Genomic DNA, 23,247 nt, shown 5'->3' with positions numbered 1-23,247 from the left:
ATTCATATTCCTTCTTGCATCTCCAAGCTTCTATCTGGTAATGTTCTCCCTCTGCTTAAAGGCAATTTTTGTGTGTGTGCAGGATTTGTTAGGGGGAAATTCTCATTTTTCGTGTGAAATGTTTTGTTTTTTTTGCTTTTTGTTTTTTGAGACAGTCTTACTCTGTTGCCCAGGCTGAGTGCAGTGACACGATCTCAGCCAACTGCAACTTCTGCCTCCCAGGTTCAAGCATTTCTCCTGCCTCAGCTTCCTGAGTATCCCAAGTACCTGGGATTACAAGTGCACACCACCACATCCAACTAATTTTTGTATATTTAGTAGAGACAGGGTTTCACCGTGTTGGCCAGGTTGGTCACAAACTCCTGACCTCAAGTGATCCATGGGCCTCAGCCTCCCAAAGTGTTGGGATTACAGGTGTTAGCCACCATGTCTGGCTGAAACGTTAATTTTTCCTATTGCACCCTATTTTTAAGGACAGTTTTGCTTATTATAGACTCTAGCTTGGCAGTTATATCATCACTTTGAAAATGTCAGTCCATTATCTTCTGATTCCCACTGTTTGTATTGAGAAGTCAGTTGTCACATTTTCGTCCTTAGAAGGTAATATACCTTATTTTTGTCACTGCTTTACATTTTTTCTTTACTTTTCAACTATATTAGTAATATTTGTATGTGTATTTTTAAAATTTATTTTGCTTGAGGTTTGCAGAGCTTTTGAAATCTACAGCTTGATGATCTTCATGAATTTTATGAAATTCTTAAGCATTAACTCCAAATATTCTCTACTTTGCTCTTTCTAGAACTCCAGTTGCTTAATGTTAGCCCTTCTGTTACATTGCTTTCTGGTTCTTTTCCATCCTTTTGTCTCTGTATGTATCATTCAGAATTTTTTTCTTCTGACCAAACTTATTTCACTATCCTCAGCTTTGTTTCATCTGGTTTGAAATTCATTCATCAAAAAAAAAAAGTTTTTTTTTTTTTTTGAGACAAGAGTTTTGCTCTTGTTGCCCAGGCTGGAGTGCAACGGCGCGATCTCGGCTCACCACAAACTCCGCCTCCCGGGTTCAAGTGATTCTCCTGCCTCAGCCTCCCGAGTAGCTGGGATTACAGGCATGCACCACCACCCCTAGCTAATTTTGTATTTTTAGTAGAGATGGGATTTCTCCATGTTGGTCAGGCTGGTCTTGAACTCCCGACCTCAGGTGATCCACCCGCCTTGGCCTCCCAAAGTGCTGGGATTACAGGCGTGAGCCACAGCACCCGGCCTCATCAAATTCTTAATTTTAGCTCTTGCTTTTTTGTTGTTGTTGTTGTTAGAATTTCCACTTAGGCTAGGCACTGTGGCTCACACCTGCAATCCCAGTACTTTGGAGGCCAAGGCAGGTGGATTGCTTAAGCTCAGGAATTTGCGACCAGCCTAGGTAGAAATTGCAAAACCCCATTTCTACTAAAAACACGAAAAAATTATCTGGGCCTGGTGGCGCATACCTGTAGTCACAGCTACCCAGAGACTGTGGTAGGGGGATCACTTGAGCCCAGGAGGTCGAGGCTGCAGTGAGCCATGATTGCACCACTCCAGCCTGGGTGAAAAAGTAAGACCCTGTATAAAAAAAAAAAAAAAAAAATCTATTTAGTTTTTCAGTTCCCAGTTAACTAAAACTTTCAATCTTGTCTTTTTTCAAGCATACTACATTGTTATTTTTAAGCATAAAAATAACTGAATGTCTGAGAGCTTCATGTGGTGCCTACTAATTCCAAAATTAGGTAGACTAACCCACCAAGTCACAAGCAGTACTGGACCCAGGACAAGAGCCAACCAATTAAGACTTTAGAATGAACAAGCAAAGAACATATATGGTCAACCCTCACACCCATGGATTCAACCAACCATGGATCAGAAATATTCAAAATAAAAATGCATCTGTACTGAACATGTACAGACATTTTTTCCTTGTCATTATTCTCTAAACACTACAACAACTATTTACATAGCAGTTACATTGTATTAAGCACTTTAGGAGGCAGAGGCAGGACAATTGCTTGGGGACAGGAGTTGGAGACCAGCCTGGCCAACATGGTGAGACACTATCTCTACAAAAAGAGTTTAATTAGCTGGGCGTGGTGGCATACACCTGTGGTCCCAGCTACTCGGCAGGCTGACACAAGAGGATCACTTGAACCCAGGAGGTCAAGGCTGAAGTAAGCTGTAATTGTGTCACTGCACTCTAGCCAGGGTGACAGAACAAGACCCTGTCTCAAAAAAAAAAAAGCATTATTAGTAACCTAGAAATTAAATTATGTAAAGTATATGGGAGTATGTGCATAGGTTATATGCAAATATTGTGCCATTTTATATCAGAAACTTGAGCAACTGGATGTTGGTATCTGTGGAAGGTTCGAAACCAGTCCCTCATGGATACCAAAGGACTACTGTACTCTGAAAGCAGAGTCACTCCCAAGAGAATGATAAAGCTCATCTGATTATGCTTATTTTTTTCTTCCCATTTGCTACTCCCAGGAACTCTTAGGATCGTTCTTTTTTGTGTTAAATTATTAGTCCGGAGATTATCGTGCAGGTAACTTTTAAGTGTCTGGTTAGCCTCACATAAGCACAGACCTATGGCTACAAATTCTCAGGGAAAAGAACACATTTTCCCCCACCCAACCAGAATCTAAACCAAATCATCCAAGTTTTCTCAGTCACTCTTTACTATAGGCCAGATCTTTCTATTCTTTTTCTTTTTTTTGAGATGGAGTCTCACTCTGTCACCAGGCTAGAGTGCAGTGGCACGATCTTGGCTCACTGCAGTCTCCGCCTCCCGGGTTCAAGCAATTCTCCTGCCTCAGCCTCCCGAGTAGCTGGGACTACGGTGCGCACCGCCATGCTGAGCTAATTTTTTATATTTTTAGTAGGACAGGGTTTCACCATGTTGGCCAGGGTGGTCTTGATCTCCTGACCTCGTGATCCGCCTGCCTCAGCCTCCCAAAGTGCTGGGATTACAAGCTTGAGCCACCGCGCCCGGCCCTAATCTATTCTTTGACTAAAGAGGGAAGCTCTTTGAGATGCTGTGTATGCATAGGTGTCAGGGCTTTAAGTACCATGCTATCGGAATGGATGACGGGAAATCACAAAAGATATTAGGCAACGGAAGATGATCAGATTTGATGAAATACTTACTGGAGCTACAAGGTAAACCCCTCAACCATACCATCAAGCAGTTTATATTCCAACAGAACAATGGTTCTCAACTGGGGGCATCTCCAGCTCCAGGGACTATCTGGCAATGTCTGGAGAGATTTTTGGTTGTCACAACTGGAAGGATGCTGCTCACATCCAGTGGGCAGAGGCCAAAGATGTTGCTAAATATCTTACAATGCACACAGGACAGCCCCGTAAGACTTATCCTACCAAAAATGTAGCAGCAGAATAACAGAGAAACAAGCACAGTAAAAACACACACAATATTAGTCTGTACAACGTACAGGAGAGCATGCAAGTGGGCAGGGGAATTCATGAAACACTATAACAGGCACCTAAAGCTTAAACTGAATTGGAAATGATTTAGGAAGGTAGGTGAATCAGGCACTATAAGCATGAGTATGAAAGTAAGAGGTATATTCTTCCACATGTTTAGTGCACTACAAATAACTTGGTACCCCTAAAACTCAGAGGCAAAGAGTAATGGGGCAAGATAAGGCTAAAAAAGAAGTCAGGGGCCAGATCACAAAAGTCCTTACATACTCAATAAGGAGTTTGGACTTCACCCTATAAGTAATGGGGTGGGAGGAGGTTGGTATTAAAGGTTAATGAAGAGAAAACAAGAAGAAACTTATTTTCAAACGATCACTATGCTAACATTATGGAGCATGGTTTGAGGGCAAAGTAAGATAAAACACCAATTAGTAAACCACTGCAGTAATTCAGGCCAGAGAAGACTAGAAACAGAATGCACCAAGAACCAATATAGTAGCATAGATTGATAAAAAGTATGATAGCCAGTCTTTAATGACAATATGAAAAGAAGTTCTAATCCCAATTTTCAAGCTCCACTCACAGAGATAAGAGCATAGAAGGAGAAAATTTAATGAAAAGATAATGAAAGATAATGCTATCCCATTCAGATCACTTATTAAAAAGCTATGCAAGTATATAGACAAGATTATTACTAGGGCATATACCAGCAATATCTGTGTCCTGGTGCTTTGAACCCTGATACAACAATGAAAATATTTTAAAATCTTTCTCTTCTATTATCATACATCATACATGGATTTATTTTACTTCCTGATATTTCATTACATTATTTTCAATAAAATAAAACACCAATGTATTTTGTTATTTAAGGATTTGTTTAATGTTTTAAAATTCGAAGCACTTTAAATTATTTTAAGACAAAAGATTAATAAAAACATTACCTTTCAAATACAACTTTATAACAGCACAGTGGAAGAATGGTAAACAGTCCCTCTTTTTTTAAAAAAAATCAGTACTTAAAACCAAAGGAAGGCTTATATGTACAGCTAATTCAGAAAGGGAACAATGACACCTAAAGACATAGATAAATGCCTGATTTTAATCCAATAAATGTCCTACCTACTGGATCTTAATAATGATGTTTTCAATATGCCATTTAAAACAAACTATCCTTGAAAATAAAGTTTTAAATCATTCAATATAATCTATGAAATAGCATCTAGTTAACTAGATTACCTTAAATACACCAGATATTAGAATCAGCAAAATAAAAACCAGTAAATCAATTTGCATTTGAAAGCCTAATGTTCTGATCTACTGGATTTTAATTTTTTTTCCCTAAGATTAACAATATAAACAAATCTTTTGGGTACTCAACATATTATGACAAGCTCAGGCATGTTCAGGGTGGTATGGCCATAGACAGTACCAACATATTAGAAGGAAATTACCTATTTATAATTATTAACTTTCAACAATATGACTCACCACTGAACACCAGTACAATATTTTAGCAACCATCTTATGTGACATGACAAGTGGAAAACAAACTTCTCAACAATAGTGGGTCACCATATTCCTCCATCTAACAGTTACTTTTAAAAGAATTAAACTTTGGAGGCCATGACAGCAGGATTGAGAGGCCAGGAGTTTGAGACCAATCTGGGCAACATAGCAAAACTCTGTCCCTACAAAATAATAATAGTAATAATAAATTAGCTGGGCATGGTGGTACATGCCTATAGTCCCAGCAACTCAAGAGTCTAAGGCAGGAGGATCGCTTGAGCTCAAGAGGTTGATGCAATAACCTATGATCATGCCACTGCACTCTAGCCTGGGCAACAGAGCAAGACCCTGACTTTAAAAAAAAAAAAAAAAAAAGATTAACTTATTTTCAAAAGCTCCACATATAACAAACATGATTAAACACTTTAAAATTAAACTGAAATAAGCTATGAAATTTCATTTTTCCTTTTTATACAAAGTCTCATAAGTAAAATTGTGAACAAATTCTAAATATTTCCTTGTTTTTAATTGTTCCTAATACTATTTTAGTTTAATTATTTATTTAACCGCTTCTTTAGATTCTCAAGGTGTTCCATATTAACATCTTGTAATGCCAGTACCATTGCTTTAGACAAGGAAGGATTAAATGAAATAGTCATTAGACAGCACAAATCTATTAGTTCTCTCTGACATTTCTGCAACCCTTCCAGGAACTTTTGATATTGAAGAGGATCCTTTTTTGACTGTTTCATTTCTGGTACTGAGAACCCTATCAAGCTAGTAAGTATTTCATCCACAAAGTCTACATCTAGATATGCAGTACCATCAGACACCTTTGCAGTTATACTCCAAATGCCACCAGAACTTGAGAGATTTCCAGTTAAGGTTACAATAAATGCTTTCACTTTCACTGTTGTAACTTCCTTTGGTTTGCTGGCCATTAGAACAGACAAATAGATAAAGGGTGGAGAATACAAATCCATGGCAATAGAAAGATTAATGCTATTCTCCGATGATCTTAAAGAACTCTGTAAATTACGATAATTTTCATTAGAAATTTGTGAACTCCTTTTCTGTACATAGTTGACCACCTCTCTATTTAATATTTTATTATTTAAGGAATGTCCATCTGAACTGCTGGTTTGTTTTATTTCATTATCTGTCTCTAAGTTCTTTTCTTTATTTGTAAAATCATGGGCCAAGGGTACATTACAATGAACTGAAAAAATACTCCTGTTTTGGTCTCTAACAGATGGACAACCAAATGATTTGTCTTCATTAGTCATTTGTTCAGACACATTTCTTTCACTCCAATTATTGTTTCCATTTTTGCAAGTCAAAGAAAAATTATTCGTAGTATTAGGATTATGTGACAATCTCTCTATACTTCGATCGGCATTTCTGTTAAAAGTCAATGGTTGCAATTCTTTAGTTTCCATCTGTTCTTTCTGGACAGTTTCTTCTAAAAGCAAGGCCTCCTCCAATGAAAAGTCATCTAATTCCCCATCCATGACATGCATAGATAGGTTTGATGGTTCCTCTTTTGGTCTTGGAGAAATAACAAATTCTGGCTCAAAACTTGACTGTCTTGTGGGAATGGTATTTGAGGAACTACCTGTGGTGAAACATCTTTCTGAGGAAGTGTCATTATTTGCTGTAAGCTCATCATTTTCATCAAGACTTGCCAAGAGTTCTTCATCAGAAGGACCTAATGCAGGATCTAGAACATCTGTAACTCTGGGAATGTTTTCGTTAGAATTGTTTGGTATGACTGAAACTACAGGATCAGGTTCCCCTATTAATCTTGCAAGTACTTTTTCTTGGGCATATTCTTCTAAAAGAGCATCTACTTCACCTCCTAACATTTTCACATTTTCTGGTTTCAATAAGAGAACACCAAGACGGAAAGATATATTTCCATAAATCAAAATTTTTGTACCTGGAGGAAGATCACTATGAAGAATTGGAATAGGCTGATATTCCATTCCCTGTATTTGTACAATTCCGTCAGTTAGCTGCAGCATCAACATTCGTGAAGGCTTTGCTTCCCAAGGTTTTGGGGTTACTTGTGTTTCAGCTGTAACTAGATCATTTGTTGTATTCTTTCCTCTCAACTTCTGTATCTGGGAGTATGCAGGCTGACTTACATCAACCAAGGAATTAATCTGCAGAGCATAAAATCCATTTAATTCTCCTTTTGGAATTTCTAAAATGCCATCAGGTAAAAGAGGATGCTCCAAATCCCTCAGATCAGTAAGGAGCCACTGCTCAAACACTTGTTTATTCATTTGGGCCTGACTCAAGTTAACATTATTATTTTCTTCTTGAATCCAGTTAATACAAGCTTCCAGCCACATCGGAGGTACTTTAACATGCCATGTAGCTAAAAGCCAGGTTTCAGCTCTTAATGCAATACTAGTCACATTCATTTCTTTTAAATAAAAGAAATAATATGCATCTATTACCTGAAAACAAAAAACAAAAAAATTAAGATAATTCAGTATATTTGAATACAGCTTCTGTAATTCTCTACAATGCACAGACAGGCACACCCTTTAGATTTTTCACTCTTCAGCATCTTACATGGTCGAAACTGAAACACTACACATAATCAGATGGTATAATGAGAAAATCAAAAGGTTTGAGACAGCTGTACCTAGGTTTGAAAGCTGGCTCTGTCAAGTTACAAGCTATGTGACCTAATATAAAATTCTCAACTTCTGTAACCAGTTTTTTCATCTATAAAATGTCAACACTACCATCTATCTTATAGGATTGTTAACAGGATCACATGAATTATATTTGTAAAGCATAATGTCAGACCTATAAAGGATACTCAGTAAACAGTAGTTACAGTAGCCTCCCTTATCTATGGGGAATATGCTCCAATACCCCCAGTGGATGTCTGAAACTCTAAATATTATCAAACTTAATATATACTATTTTTTTAAATCCGATAACCAACCAGCTACTAAGTGACTAAAGGGTGGGTAGTGTAAACAGCATAGATATGCTGGACAAAGGGATGATTCAAGTCCAGGGTATGATTTCATCACACTATTTGGAACAGCACTAAATTTAAAACTTATGAATTATTTCTGGAATTTTCCACTAAATATTTTCAGACCTTGGTTGACTGCAGATAACTGAAACCATGGAAAGCAAAACCATGGAGAAAGGGAGACTACTGTATAATATATTATAATTGATCTAATAATCACATTCTAATCATTTAAAATTTAGTTAAGAAACAATGTTCACTAATGTTCTTTATGTATGTACAATAGTTCTAATTTAACTCTATTAAAACATACCACTGTGTCTGTCCATTTAGTACTTGAATATGTGGTATAAAGATAAAATTATAACAAATAACAGCAGACTCTGAGCTGACAGATGTAAAGCATCTTATTTGTTGGGCTAAATATTTTCAAAAGTCTGGCCAGGCAAATATATAAATATTTAACTTCTGATTTTCTCAGTATGATAAAGCAGTAGCAAAACAATAAAGCCCAATCAATCATGTGTTCACAAGAGTATACTTTGTTCCTTCTACAGATGAAGATATTTATGAAGTAGAATATATTAAAGTTTTACTATGTCCACAAGAAAACTTACCACGAGGAACAGCAGCACAGGATTTGATGACAGAATTTGGAACTGGTTGTTAGCGGATTACTTGAAACCTCCACTGCTCAGAAATGGCCCTGGGAGATAAGACAAAAAGCAGTAAGAGTTATAAGATGAAGTTGTAGAAAGACTGGACTATTTTCTTAAGTGCAAGAGTTTGATGGTATGGTTCATGGGGATCAGAAACAAGCGACCATGAGAAAGTTACACATTCTCTCTAAGCCTGTTTCCTTTTCCATATACTTACCTCATAGGCTTACTGTGAAAATTAAAGAAGATAGGAGGTATAGTATTTGATGTTAAGAGTACATCTCTGGTGCTAGACTTATAAACTCTTACTTATAAACTGACTCTAAACAAGTTACTCAACTTCACAATATCCTACTTATCCTTATCTGATTTGTAAAACAAGAATAACAGGATTTTCCTCAGGCTTGTTATGAAGATTAGATTAATATGAAAAAAGCAGCACCTGGCACATAGCGAGAACTCAGTAAATGTATACTATTATTAGACTTACAGTGCCTACTACAGCAACTGGCAAAAAGCAGCCACTCAAAAACTATACTTATTGTTATTTTATTTTACTTTTTTGAGATAGAGTCTTGCTCTGTCGCCCAGGGTGGACTGCAGTGGCACAATCTCGGCTCACTGCAACCTCTGCCTCCCAGGTTCAATCGATTCTCCTGCCTCAGCATCCCCAGTAGCTGGGACTACAGGTGTGCGCCACCACACCTGGCTAATTTTTGTATTTTTAGTAGAGCCAGGGTTTCGCCATGTTGGTCAGGCTGGTCTCAAATTCCTGACCTCAAGTGATCTGCCCACCTTAGCCTTCCAAAGTCCTGGGATTACAGGTGTGAGCAATCGCACCCAGCCATTATTTTAGAATGAATGACCAATTCCTACATTGGATAAGTCCCACACTGCTCTGAAATTACTGAAATGAGACTTTTTTGTAGGTTCTCAAGAAAATAATATATACCTACCTGAGATTTTAGGGGTTTAAACCCTGAAAATGCTAATACAGCTCACCTTAAGCTACTGCTATAACAAAACTATTTTACATTGCATCCCCAAAAACAGCTGAAAGAAATGCAGCACATGCCTGAGAAATGGAAGGAACTAAAACTTCAGTTTATTGCTGATTCTAATGCTAGCAGTTGAACATCTTTTCATATTTCTCAGTGACATGGATTCCTTATCACTGCCTCTAAACAATTTCTCCTCTTTTGTTCTGTACTTGTGTCCTAGCACATAGTAAATGTATGTAAGTGCTTGCTACCATTAAAAATTTTTAAATATCCCATAAAAGAAGACGTAGAAGGATATAGTTCTCAGGAACCTATAAACAGTGGGTACATTATTAATTTAATTTAATGGATGATTAGAATTTAAAGGACATGGGGAAGTTAAGGTCATAATTATAGAACTGATTAACCTTTATATTAAAGAAAATGAGAGTATAAACATTTTTTAAACTATATGTAAAAAACAATGTAAAAATTCAAAAGTACGAAAAGTCTTTACTTGTGATGAAGATAAACTATGCAGGTCAAATCAGCAGGTCTCCTTAACAAAGAAACCAAATCTCCACGCCAGCTCTCTGATTTACCAAATGGAAATACTTCCTATCTTGGCTGGGCATGGTAGCTCACGCCTGTAAACCCAGCACTCTGGGAGGCCAAGGTGGGAGGACCACTTGAGCCCAGGAGTTCAAGACCAGCCTGGGCAACAAAGCAAGATACCATCTTTAAATTTTTTTTTTTTAATTAGCTGAGCATGGTGGTGCATGCCTGTAGTCCCAGCTACTAGGGAGACTGAGGTGGGAGGATTGCTTGAGCCCAGAGGTCGAAGCTACAGTGAGCTATGATTGCACCACTGTATTCCACCTGGGCGACAGAGCAAGACCCTGTCTCTCGGGAAAAAAAAAAAATACTCCCTATCTTATTAATAAAAGCAAAGTATAGGTGATATGGTTTGGGTCTGTGGCCCCACCCAAATCCCCAGTGTTGGAGGTAAGACCTGGTAGGAGGTGACTGAATCATGGGGATCGATTTCCCCCTCAGTGCTGCTCTCATGATAGTAAGTGCTCCTGAGATCTGGTTGTTTAAAAATGTGTGTGGCACAGACGAGGAGAAGAAGCCCCTATGCCAGTTTTCCATGTGGCACCCTCCTCCCAGTGGGTGTGGAGCCCTCCTCACTCCTCTCTGACCCGCCCTGTTACACAGCCCACCAGGGTCCAGGGAGGCATTTGTTCTTGCTTTAAGTCAGGAGTAACAAATAATTTTTTTTTTTTCTTTCAATTAAGGGGAAAAAAAGGGCCGGGCACAGTAGCTCGCATCTGTAATCCCAGCACTTTGGGAGGCCAAGGTGGACGGATCACCTGAGGTCAGGAGTTCGAGACCAGCCTGACCAACATGGAGAAACCCCATCTCTACTAAAAATACAAAATTAGCCGGGCATGGTGGCGCATGCCTGTAATCCCAGCTACTCAGGAGGCTGAGGCAGGAGAATTGCCTGAACTTGGGAGGCAGAGGTTGTGGTGAGCTGAGATTGCGCCATTGCACTCCAGCCTGGACAAGAGCGAAACTCTATCTCAAAAAAAAAAAAAAAAAAAAAGGGAGGGGGACCCACCTCTACCTTTAAAACCACCCAGAACCCTGCAAAAAAAAAAGGGGGGAGGGTAATCCACCTCTATCTTTAAAACCACCCAGAGCCCTGCATCCCGCCCCATGTCCTATGTTGTTGCTAATGACAATATGATGCTTACTCTGTTATTCAAAAACTATTTTTATGTAATTAATGTATGCTTTCTTGTTTATAAATGCCTGATTAAAAAAAAAAGTGTGTGGCACCTTCTCCCTCTCTGCCCTCCCCCTGCTCTGGCCACATAAGATGCGCCTGCTTTGCCTTCACTTTCGCCATGATTTTAAGTTTCCTGAGGCCTCCCCAGCCTGCTTCCTGTACAGCCTGCAGAACCATGAGCCAATTTAAACCTCTTTTCTTTACAAATTACCCAGTCTCAGGTATTTCTTTACAGCAGAACGAGAACGAACTAATATAATAGGATATTTAGTATGCTAACTTTTGTATACAAAACAAAGGAAAATAAGCACATTATTACTTAATAAACATAAAGTACCTCTAGATGGATATACAAGAAACTAGACAAAACTTTAAATATTTAGCTACACTCAATAACAAGAGTAAGATCTTCGTGGGTCAGGAACAGATGACGAACTTAAGAGTGATTAAGTGGGCACTAAAGCCGTGCAGCCCCCAGCAAAAGGGCACTTAGCTAAAAACAGTGTAGCTAAAGATACAAAGCTCCAGAAATCCAGCATGCCATAGATGGGACAGAAGACCAGAAACAGACTCCTTGCTGGAACTGGGCCAAAAAAAAGTTCCACCCAACACCTACATGTGGCGGGAACAGAGTTACCCTGAGAATAGACACTGGGCCTGCATAACACATATAACTCACGTACTGTGGTCCAGAACTGGGCTATTCACAAAGTAAAAATCCAAATTCCTAATGAAACAGCTGACCTAAAGCTATGTCAGCCAGAGGGACAGGTGGAGTAAACTCCAAAGCCACACAAAAAGGGTAAAACACACACAGGAAAAAACAATCCAATGTGAGCCTGCAAACCAAAATTATAATATACTTTAGGAAAATTACTACCAATCAGCAGACAGAGCAAATAGAATTTACACCTGAAGACAGTTTTTTAAATGAAGAATCTTAATTTTTTTTTATCTCTTTGAGCATACTAAATATACTTAAGTGGGGCTAACATCCTAAAAGAAGAATAGAAGATAATTAAATGATCACAGGCATTTATAAAAAGAATCTACTGCAAATCTTGGAAACAGAAAATGGTCTCTAAAATTAAAATCAATAGATGGGATAAACATCCAGCTAACAACAAATGAGGAGATAACTTATGCATTAGAAATTACCTAGAACACAGTATAAAGAAAGATTAAGATATTACACGCTGGGCGCGGTGGCTCACGCCTGTAATCCCAGCACTCTGGGAGGCCGAGGTGGGTGGATCACCTGAGGTCAGCAGTTCAAGAACAGCCTGACCAATATGGTGAAACCCCGTCTCTACTAAAAATACAAAAATTAGCCGGGCGTGGTGGCATGTGCCTGTAGTCCCAGCTACTTGGGAGGCTGAGATAGGAGAATTGCTTCAACCCGGGAGGCGGAGATTGCAGTGATCTGAGATCACGCTATTGCACTCTAGCCTGCGCAACAGAGTGAGACTCTGTCTCAATAAAAAAAAAAAAAAAAAAAGATATTACACAATGAGGAAAAAAGAACTAAGAAGTAGGGAACATAGGTTCCAACAGTGAAATAATTGCAATTTCAGAAAGAAAAAATAGAAGAGGTGAAGGAAATGTTTTTAAAAAAATAATGGTTGAGGCCGGGGGCAGTGGCTCATGCCTGTAATGCCAGCATCTTGGGAGGCCAAGGCAGGTGTATCATGAGGTCAGGAGTTCAAGACCACCCTGGCCAACAATGGTGAAACCCCATCTCTACTCAAAATACAAAAATCAGCTGGGCATGGTTGACCGCACCTGTAATCCCAGCTATTTGGGAGGCTGAGGCAGGAGAATGGCTTGAATCTGGGAGGCGGAGGTTGTGGTGAGCCGAGATCTCGCCACTGCACTCCAGCCTGGGTGATAGAGTGAGACTTCATCTCAAAATAAATAAATAAACAATGGTTGAAATTTTTCCAAGATATTATTTTCTAGGTTGAAAAAACTCTCTACTGCTAATCAGTATTTTTTTAAATCTACACTTATACAAAGTAACATGGCAAAATACAAAACATTAAGGATAAAGAAAAGTATCAGAAGACCTAACAAGCTGGATGTAAAATACAAGATAACAAAAATGTGGGAGCTAGACGTGGTGGTTCATGCCTGTAATCACAACACTTGGGAGGCCGAGATGGGCAGAACGCTTGAGCTCAGGAGTTCAAGACCAGCTTGGGCAACATGACAAAACCCCATCTCTACAAAACATACAAAAATCAGCCAGGTGTGCTGTCACCTTCTGGTGGTCCCAGCTACTTGGGAGACTGAGGTGAGAGGATCACTTGATCCCAGGAAGTATCTGGTCAATCTTTGACAATGGTGCCAAGACTCCACAATGGAAAAACGATACTCTCTTCAGCAAATGGTGTTGAGAAAACTGGACATGCCCATGTAAAAGATTAAAGATGGACCTTATCTCACACTATATACAAAAATTAACTCAAAATGGATTACAGGTCTAAAGGTAGCACCTGAAACTATAAAATTCCTAGAAGCAAACATAGGGAAAAAGCTTCATGACATTGAAATGGGCTATGATTTCTTGGATATGACACCAAAAGTACAGGTAACAAAAGCAAAAATAGACAAATGGGACTACATCAAACTGAAAAACTTCTATGCACCAAAGGACACAATCAACAGAGTAAAAAGACAATCTATGGAATGGGAAAAAATATTTGCAAACCACATATCAGATAAGGGGTTATTACCCAGAATATGTAAAGAACTTCTCAACTTGATAATTAGCAACAAAAAATAATCCAATTTGAAAATGGGCAAAGAGCTTGAATAGACATTTCTCCAAAGATATACAATGAGCTGGTAACAGTGGCTCACACTTGTAATCCCAGCACTTTGGGAGGCGGAGGCAGGTGGATCACTTGAGCCCAAGAGTTCAAGACCAGCCTGGACAACATGGCGAAACCCCATCTCTACAAAAAAAATACAAAAATTAGCCAGGCATGGTGGCGCATGCCTGTAGTCCCAGCTACTCATGAGGCTGAGGTGAGAGGACTGCTTGAGGTCAAGGCTGCAGCATGCCATAAGTGTGCAACTGCACTCCAGTCTGGGCAACTAAGCAAGACCCTATCTTAAAAATAATAATAATAATAATAAAAAGATATACAATGGTCAACAAGCATATGAAAAGATGCTCAACATCACTAATCGTAAAAGAAATACAAATAAAAACCACAATCTCATCCTCATACCTGTTAGAATTGCCAATATCAAAAAACCAGAAAATAAGAAGTATTGGAGAGGATGTGGGAAAACTGAAACTTCTGTGCACGGTTAATATGATTGTAAAATGGTGAAGCTACTATGGAAAACAGTATAGAGCTTCCTCAAAAAATTAAAACTAGAACTACCACATTATCCCACTTCTAGGTGTATATCCAAATGAACTGAAAACAGGATCTTGAAGAGATATCTCACAATTCACGTTTGTTACAGCATTGCTCACATTAAGGATATAGAAACAACCAAAATGTCCACTGATAGAAGGATACAGAAAACATAACATATACATACCGTGGAATGTTCAGTATTATAAAAGAAGTAAATCCTATCATATGCCACAACATAAATTAACCTTGAGGACATTATGCTAAGTAAAATAAGCCAATCACAAAAGGACAAATACTGCATGATTCCACTTACATGAGGTACCTAATATAATCAAGCACATAGAAACGGAAAGTAGAATGGTGGTTGTCAAGTGTTGTGGGGAGGGAGAAATGGGGAGCTGTCACTAAATGGGTAGTTTCAGTAATGCAAGGTGAAAAAGTTCTAGATAACTGTTGCACAACAATATGCACATAATTAACAATGCCATAAAATGTATTTAAAATTTGTTAAGAGGGTAATTTTTTTTTTTTAGGCTACTCAAGTAAAGCAGTGGAAATGGAGAAGGAATAAAGAAATCTATAATTGGTTGTGATCAATTAGTTGTAAACATCATTGCAATCAGACCAGCAGGTAAATTTATTTGATGTGCTTTTTACTACAATTTTAAAAAGAGAAAAAGATGGGAGAGAGAAAAAAGGAATAATAAAAGTACCCCTATTTGCCAATGACATGAATATTGACGAAGAAAATGCCAAAGAATCTACAAAAAAGCTCTATCACCTGATTTAGCAAGATGTAAGGCCAATATATAGCACGAAAGTCAATTTTACTTTTATATAGTTGATCTTCATTCACAGATTCCTTATTTGCCTACTCACTAAAATTTATTTGTAATCCCAAAATCAGTATTTACCGCACTCTCATGGTCATTCATGAACAAGTGCAGAGCAGTGAAAAATCTGAGTCACCCAACATGCACATTCCCAGCTGAGATCAAAGTGATACTGTGCCTTTTTGGTTCAGGTCTCATACAATAAACAAGTATCCTTTTAGTGCTCTACTTAGCGCCATGTTTTTGTGCTTTTTTTTTTTTTTTCCAGTAATTTTGATGTTTAAAATGGTTCCCTAGCACAGTGCTCAAGTGCTACCTAGTGTACCTAAGCACAAGAAAGCTATGATCTGTCTTGTGGAGAAAATATGTATTTTAGATAAGTTTATTCAGGTATGAGTTACAGCACTGTTGGCTGTGTAAGTTCAATGTTAATGATTCAATGATATATATTAAATGAGGTGTCTTTAAACCTTCAAATAAGGTTGCCAACTGTACAAGCAATGGACAAAACAGTATATTTTATAATAGCACCTAAAAGGCAAACACTATGCTGAAAACTATAAATTACAGATTAAAGAAATTAAAAACAACCTAAGCAAATGGAGAGATATGGATGTGTTCATGGATTGGAAGAGTTTATCTGGTTACGGTTTTAGTTCTCCCCAAATTAATCTATAGATTCAATGCAATTCCATTCAAATCCCCAGCAATCTTTTTATAAAAAATGACAAGCTGATTCTAAAATTTATATGGAAAGGCAAAGGAACTAGGATTGCCAAGACAATTTTGAAAAAGAAAAACAAAGTTGGAGGATTCACACTATCTAACATCAAGACTTCATATAAAGCTACAATAATCAACAGTGAGATGCTGACAAAAGGATCAACATACTGGAAAATAGGAAGAGAAGACAGTCTACAAATAGACACACATATATACGATCAATTGATTTTCCACAAAGTTGTATAAGTAATTCAACAAAAACAGGATAGTCATTTGAACACATGGCACTGAAACAACTGGATATCCATATGCAAAAAAACTATGAGCTTCAACCAACACCTCAAACTATGTATAAAAATTAACTCAAAATGGATCACAGAGCTAAGTGTAAAAACTAAAACTACAAAATATGTATAAGAAAAGTTTGCAGAAAAAATCTTTGTGACCTTGGTTTCCTAAAAGTTTTTAGAAAAATGACACCAGGCTGGACGTGGTGGCTCATGCCTATAATCCTAGCACTTTGGGAGGCCAAGGTGGGAGCATCACTTGAGGACAGAAGTTCAGGAGCAACCTGGGCAACATAGCAAGACCCCATTTCTAAAAAAATTTTTTAAAACAAGCTGGGGTGTGGTGGCATACATTTGTAGTCCCAGCAACTTGGGAGGCTAAAATGGGAGGATTCCTTGAGCCCAGGACGTTGAGGCTGTAGTCAGCCATGTTTGTGCCACTGCACCCTACCCTGGACACAAAGTGAGAACCTGTCTCTAAAAAATATTAATTAAAAAAAAAAAGAAAAATGACATCAAAGCATGATCCATGATGCATAAAAGAAAGAAATTTAAAACGTCTGTTCTATGAAAGACACTGTTAGGAATATAAAAAGACAAGACACACACACATGCATATCAGTCTAGAAGAAACATCTAATTGACAAGAGAAATATCCTGAATATCCAAAGAATTTTTAAAATTCAGTAAGAAAACAAATATCATCCAGGCGCAGTGGCTCACGCCTATATTCCCAGCACTTTGGGAGGCTGAGGCTGGTGGATCACCTGAGGTCGGGAGTTCGAGACCAGCCTGACCAACATGGAGAAACCCCGTCTCTACTAAAAATACAAAATCAGTTGGGCGTGGTGGGACATGCCTGTAATCCCAGCTACTCCGGAGGCTGAGGCAAGATAATTTCTTGAACCCAAGAGGCGGGGGTTGTGGTGAGCCAAGATCATACCATTGCACTCCAGCCTGGGCAACAAGAGCAAAACTCCATCTCAAAAAAATAAATAAATAAATAAAAAGAAAGAAAGAAAACAAATATTAAAATGAGCAAAATACTTTTTATTGATACATAATAACATACATATATATGGAGTACATGTGATATTCCGATACATACATATAGTGTGTAATGATCAAATCAGGGTAATTAGGATATCTATCACTTCACACATTTATCATTTCTTTCTGTTGAGAACATTCCAAACCTTCTCTTCTATTTTGAAAGAAATAATAAATTATTGTTAACTATAGCCACAATGCAGTGCTATCAAACACTAGAACTTATTCCAATTGTATTTTTTTTTTTTTTAAAGACAGCATTCTAGCTCTGTCACCCAGGCTGGAGTGCAGTGGCGCTATCTCGGCTCACGGCAACCTCCGCCTCCTGACTTCAAGCGATTCTCCTGCCTCAGCCTCCCAAGTAGCTAGGACTACCGTCACGTACCACCACGCGCGGCTAATTTTTGTATTTCTAGTAGAGACAGGGTTTCACTATGTTGGCCAGGCTGGTCTCGAACTCCTGACCTCGTGATCCGCCCACCTCGGCCTCCCATGCTGGGATTACAGGCATGAGCCACTGCGCCCGGCCTCTAACTGTATTTTTACACCCATTGATCAATCCGTCTTCCTATCCTTTGCCCCTCTACCCTTCCCAGCCTCTGGTAACCATTGTTCTACTCTCTACCTTCCCGAGATCAACTTTTTTTAGATCCCACATGAGTGAGAACATGCAATATGTCCATGCTTGGCTTATTTCACTGAACATAATGTTCTTCAGTTACATCCATGTTGCTGCAAATGACAGGATATCATTCTTTTTTATGGCTGAATAATATTCCGTGTATATATACCACATTTTCTTTATCCATTCATCTGCTGATGGATTCCGGTTTTTCCATATCTTGGAAACTGTAAATAGTACTGTAATAAACACTGGAATGCAGATATCTCTTCAACACATTGATTTCCTTTCTTTTAGTTCATACTTTGCGGTGAAATTGCTGGATCATATGGCAGATCTATTTTTATTTTTTTGAGGAACCTCCATACTGTTTTTTACAGAGGCTACACTAATTTATATTCCCAATAAAACTGTCCTACCATTCCCCTTTCTCTCTATCCTCACAAGAATCTTTTTTGTTTTTATTTTTGTTGGGTTTTTTTTGTCTTTTTGATAGTCATTTTAACTGGGGTGAGATGATATCTCATTGGGGTTTTGATTTGCATTTCCCTGATTCACAATGTCGAATATTTTTTCATGTACCTGTTGGCCACCTGTACATCTTCTTTTGTGAAATGTCTATTCAGATCATTTGCCCATTTTAAAAATCAGATTATTTGGCTTTTTGCTATTGTTTCAGCTCCTTATATATTCTTGTTATTAATCCCTCGTCAGACGGATATTTTGCAAATGTTTTCTCTGATTCAATAGGTTGTCTCTTTACTCTGTTGGTTATTTCCTTTGCTGTACAGAAGCTTTTTAGCTTAATATAATTCCATCTGTCTATTTTTGATTCTATTGCCTGTGCTTTTAAGTTTTTACCCCAAAAAAATATTTGCCCAGAACAATGTCCTGAAGCATTTCCACAATGTTTTTGCCTAGTAGTTTCACAGTTTCAGGTCTTACATTTAAGTATTTAATCCACAAAATGAGAAAGAGATTTGAAAGGATACTTCAGTCCAGGCATAGTGGCTCACACCTATAAGCCTGGCACTTTGGGAGACCAAGGCAGGAGGATTACTTGAGCCCAGGAATTAAAGACCAGCCTGGACAACATACTGAGATCTTGTCTCTACAAAAATATAAACCAAATTAGGCGGGCATGGTGGCATGTGCCTGTGGTCTCAACTACTCAGGAGGTTGAGATGGGAGGATCACTTGAGCCTGGGAGGTCAAGGCTGCAGTGAGCCAAGGTCACACCACTACATTCAGCCTGGGTAACAGAGCAAGACCCTGTCTCAACAAAAAAACAAACGGAAGGCAAAAAGAAAAACGATATGGAAAATATTTCTTCACCAAAGAAAATATGCAGATGGCAAATAAACACAGGAAAACATGTTCAATATTATTAGACATTAGTGAAATGCAAAATTAAAATCAAAGGTGATATCACTACACATGTAAAATAAAAAATAACTGACAATACCAAGTACTAGAATTCTCATTGCTAGTGAGAATGCAAAATGGCACAGCCACTGTGGAAAAGAGTTTGGCAGGTTTCTACAAAGGAAAACAGTTGGGCCAGGTGCAGTGGCTCATGCCTGTAATCCCAGCACTTTGAGAGGCTGAGGAGGGCAGACTGCTTGAGCCTGAGAGTTCAATACCTGCCTGGGCAACACAGCAAAACTCTGTCTCTACCAAAAATGCAAAAATTAGCCGGACATTGTGGTGCATGCCTGTAGTCCCAGCTACTCAGAAGCCTGAGGGAGGAGGATCACCTGAGCTTAGGAGGACAAGGATGCAGTGAGATGTGATCACGCCTCTGCTCTCCAGCCTGGGCAATAGAGCAAGACCCTGTTTCAAAACAAAACAAAAGGAAAACAGTTTATCATTTTCTTAGAAATAAAAACATACACTTACCATACAACCCAGCAATGCAACTGCAAGGTATTTACTCAAGAGAGTAAATAATTTTGACATCCATTAAAATCCTGTATGTGGCCAGGTGTGGTGGCACACACCTGTAATCCCAGCACTTGGGGAAACTGAGGTGGGAGGGTCACTTGAGGTCAGGAGTTCAAAACCAGCTTGGGCAATATCTCTATCTCTCACAAAAAATTAAAAAACTGAGTGTGGTGGCACATGCCTGTAGTCCTAGCTACCCAGGAGGCAGAGGTAGGAGGATCACTTGAGCCCAGGAGGTTGAGGCTGCAGTGAGCTGTGTTTGCACTACTGCACTCCAGCCTGAATTGACAGACTGAGACTCTGTCTCAAAAAAAAAAAAAAAACCCACCCACACGTCCTTCATTTGGTCAACGGATAAACAAACTGTGATAATATCCATACAATGGAATACTATTTAATAATAAAAATAAATTATGGACACAAGTAATAATATGCATGAATGTCAAATTCAGTATGGTAAGTAAAGGAATAATTCCATTTATATGACATTCTGGAAAAATGCAACACTATACAAACAGAAAACAGTTCAGTGGTTGCCAAAGGCTGGAAATGTAGAAAGAGGTTGACTACAAGGGGCAAAAGAAAATTTTTGGGGTGATGGAATTGTTCTATAACATGACGATAGTGGTGGTGGTTGGTGGTTACATGACTGTTATCTGTTTATCAAAACTCAGAACTATACACCAAAAAATATGAATTTTACTGAAGGTAAATTATACTCCAATTAAAAAACTGAAGGTAAACACCAAAAGAATAGAAATGTAACAACTGACTTTCAAACTAGCTGAGGAAAATATAGAACAAAGAAAACAATCTAAAAGGCACAAAAGGCGGAGAAAAGTGATAAAAATAGAAACAATAAGAAGGCAGGCCGGACGCGGTGGCTCACGCCTGTAATCCTAGCACTTCGGGAGGCCGAGGCAGGTGGATCATCTGAGGTCAGGAGTGTGAGTCAACATGGTGAAACCCATCTCTACTAAAAATACAAAAATTAGCTGGGCGTGGTGGCACATGCTTGTAATTCCAGCTACTCAGGAGGATGAGGCGGAAAATCGCTTGAATCCAGGAGGCAGAGGTTGCAGTGAGCCAAGAGTGTGCCACTGCACTCCAGCCTGGGTGACAGAGTGAGACTTCATCGGAAAGGGAAGGGAAGGGGAGGGGAGAGGAGGGGAGGGAAGGAAGCCAGCCGTGGTTCTTAGTTGCACTAATTCAATCAGGTGCCTATTTCCTCCAGTAAAATTTAAATAACATAGTGCTGGCAAACGGACCTAGTATAATTTTCAAAGGTGTTGTAAAAATGTGATGACAGACATTAGATTAAGTAAACTGAAATGAGGACAAAGTGTACTTTCCGTTGACTTTGAAACTTCAAAAGAAATGAATCAGTAAGAAAAGAAGAAAGACTGATTGGTTATGAACTGAAAAGGTCAAGGCTGGACAGAAAATAAACAAGAATGAATTTCAGAGATATTAATCCTATATTTCCCAGCAGGTACAGATGTATAAACAGAGAAATGAAGACTTCGCTGAAAATAAATTAAAACCTATTTTGTAAGACTTAAAATTTTTTTAAAGATATCACTAAAAAATGTACTTCTACATCTACAATGTTATCTAAACCTCAAAACAGTAATTTTTTGATAGAAAGAGTATTCTCATCTATTTTTGACAATGATGAAACTGAGGCATGAAGATTAAGGCATAAATATCATACCCAACAGCAGACCCAGAACTAGAACATAAATTCTGCTAATCTCCATTCTTTTACCTTTTTCTGTCAACTGAAGTGGAAAGAGGAAGTAAAACCAGTCCCTCAATTCATCTATAAAACCCCACTTATGTAAAAATCCACATATAAACAGCCATTCTATAAGAGTGGATTGCTGCTACTATAATGAACAGACTTCTCAGATCTCACGTAAATAACAAGCCCATCTAATGCATTCTAAATTGTTTCATTTACAAAATCAAATGAAAGAAAAACTTAAAAATATCACCTACACCTACTATATTTATCTTTGTGATAGCTTCGACATAGTGCTGCGGTTAAGTACTACTTTTCCTTTTGCTATAACTCTACTAACATAGCACATAAAATAATTTTTACATTTTTTGAATATAACAAACTGATATTCTAAGGCTTATGTATCAGTTTATTTTTTAATTTTTTTTTTAATTCCAAACTTGCTCTTCCTTGTATATGCTATTGTTTTGTTGGTTTTTTTTGGAGTCTTGCTCTATCGCCCAGGCTGGAGTGCCGTGGTGCAATCTCGCCTCACTGCAAACTCAGCCTGCTGGGTTCCCGCCATTCTCCTGCCTCAGCCTCCCAAGTAGCTGGGACTACAGGCTCCTGCCACCACATCCGGCTAATTTTTTTGTATTTTTAGTAGAGACGGGGTTTCCCCGTGTTAGCCAGGATGGTCTCAATCTCCTGACCTCGTGATCCACCCACCTCGGCCTCCCAAAGTGCTGGGATTACAGGCTTGAGCCACCACGCCCGGCTGTATGTGCTATTGAACACCGCAAGTGGCAAAACTCCTTTCAGCCAAGAGTTGGGATGAATTCTGAAAAACACTGCTCAGTGAACCCCAACAACTAAACTGTTCCATTAAATGTGTCAGTCCTAATTAATAACTCTAAGTACCACCCTCAACTTCTGAAGCTGACATACTATAAATTTATAGTAATGTTATCATAACTAGGCAAAGAAAAAAAAATTCCATTGACTAAACACCCAAAAGATAACCAAGACACCTGTAAAACACAAGCAAATGTGATGAGATACTTAACACTGTACAAGCATTCCAATACAACTATTCTCAAATATTTTACCAAAAAGTCAAGAACTTTAGGGGAAATAAAATAACTGCTAACGTACATCTGTTACACAGATTTCATCACTTAACAACAAAGTAAGTAGAAAGTAGGATTGATCTAGGATACGGATATAATTCCTACAACTGCATGTCTTAATTATAATAAAAAGATGATATGTAAT

The 23,247-nt window shown here is 38.4% G+C and overlaps 1 protein-coding gene across 7 annotated transcripts in view; it reads right to left on the bottom strand.

Annotated features, from left to right (window-relative positions):
* Positions 1-4,331: 4,331 nt before the first annotated feature.
* Positions 4,332-23,247, bottom strand: part of RMI1 (RecQ mediated genome instability 1) — a 24,387-nt gene continuing 5,471 nt past the window's right edge. For 4 of the 7 annotated variants that reach the window (XM_054520112.2, XM_054520111.2, XM_009244552.4 and 1 more), the window contains exons 2-4: positions 20,063-20,138; positions 8,600-8,688; positions 4,332-7,446 (exon numbers count right to left, since the gene is read on the bottom strand). In XM_054520112.2, the coding sequence (XP_054376087.1) occupies positions 5,536-7,410 (1,875 nt within the window). In that variant the 5' untranslated portion in view covers positions 7,411-7,446; positions 8,600-8,688; positions 20,063-20,138 and the 3' untranslated portion in view covers positions 4,332-5,535. The remainder of the gene's footprint in view (positions 7,447-8,599; positions 8,689-20,062; positions 20,139-23,247) is intronic. The other 3 variants (XM_054520113.2, XM_009244551.4, XM_002819906.6) reach the window with 1 other exon arrangement.

Source organism: Pongo abelii, chromosome 13, assembly GCF_028885655.2.
Source record: "Pongo abelii isolate AG06213 chromosome 13, NHGRI_mPonAbe1-v2.0_pri, whole genome shotgun sequence".
NCBI classification, from domain to species: domain Eukaryota; kingdom Metazoa; phylum Chordata; class Mammalia; order Primates; family Hominidae; genus Pongo; species Pongo abelii.
The sequence above is the reverse complement of the archived record's forward strand: the minus strand, read 5'-3'. Positions and strand labels throughout refer to the sequence as shown.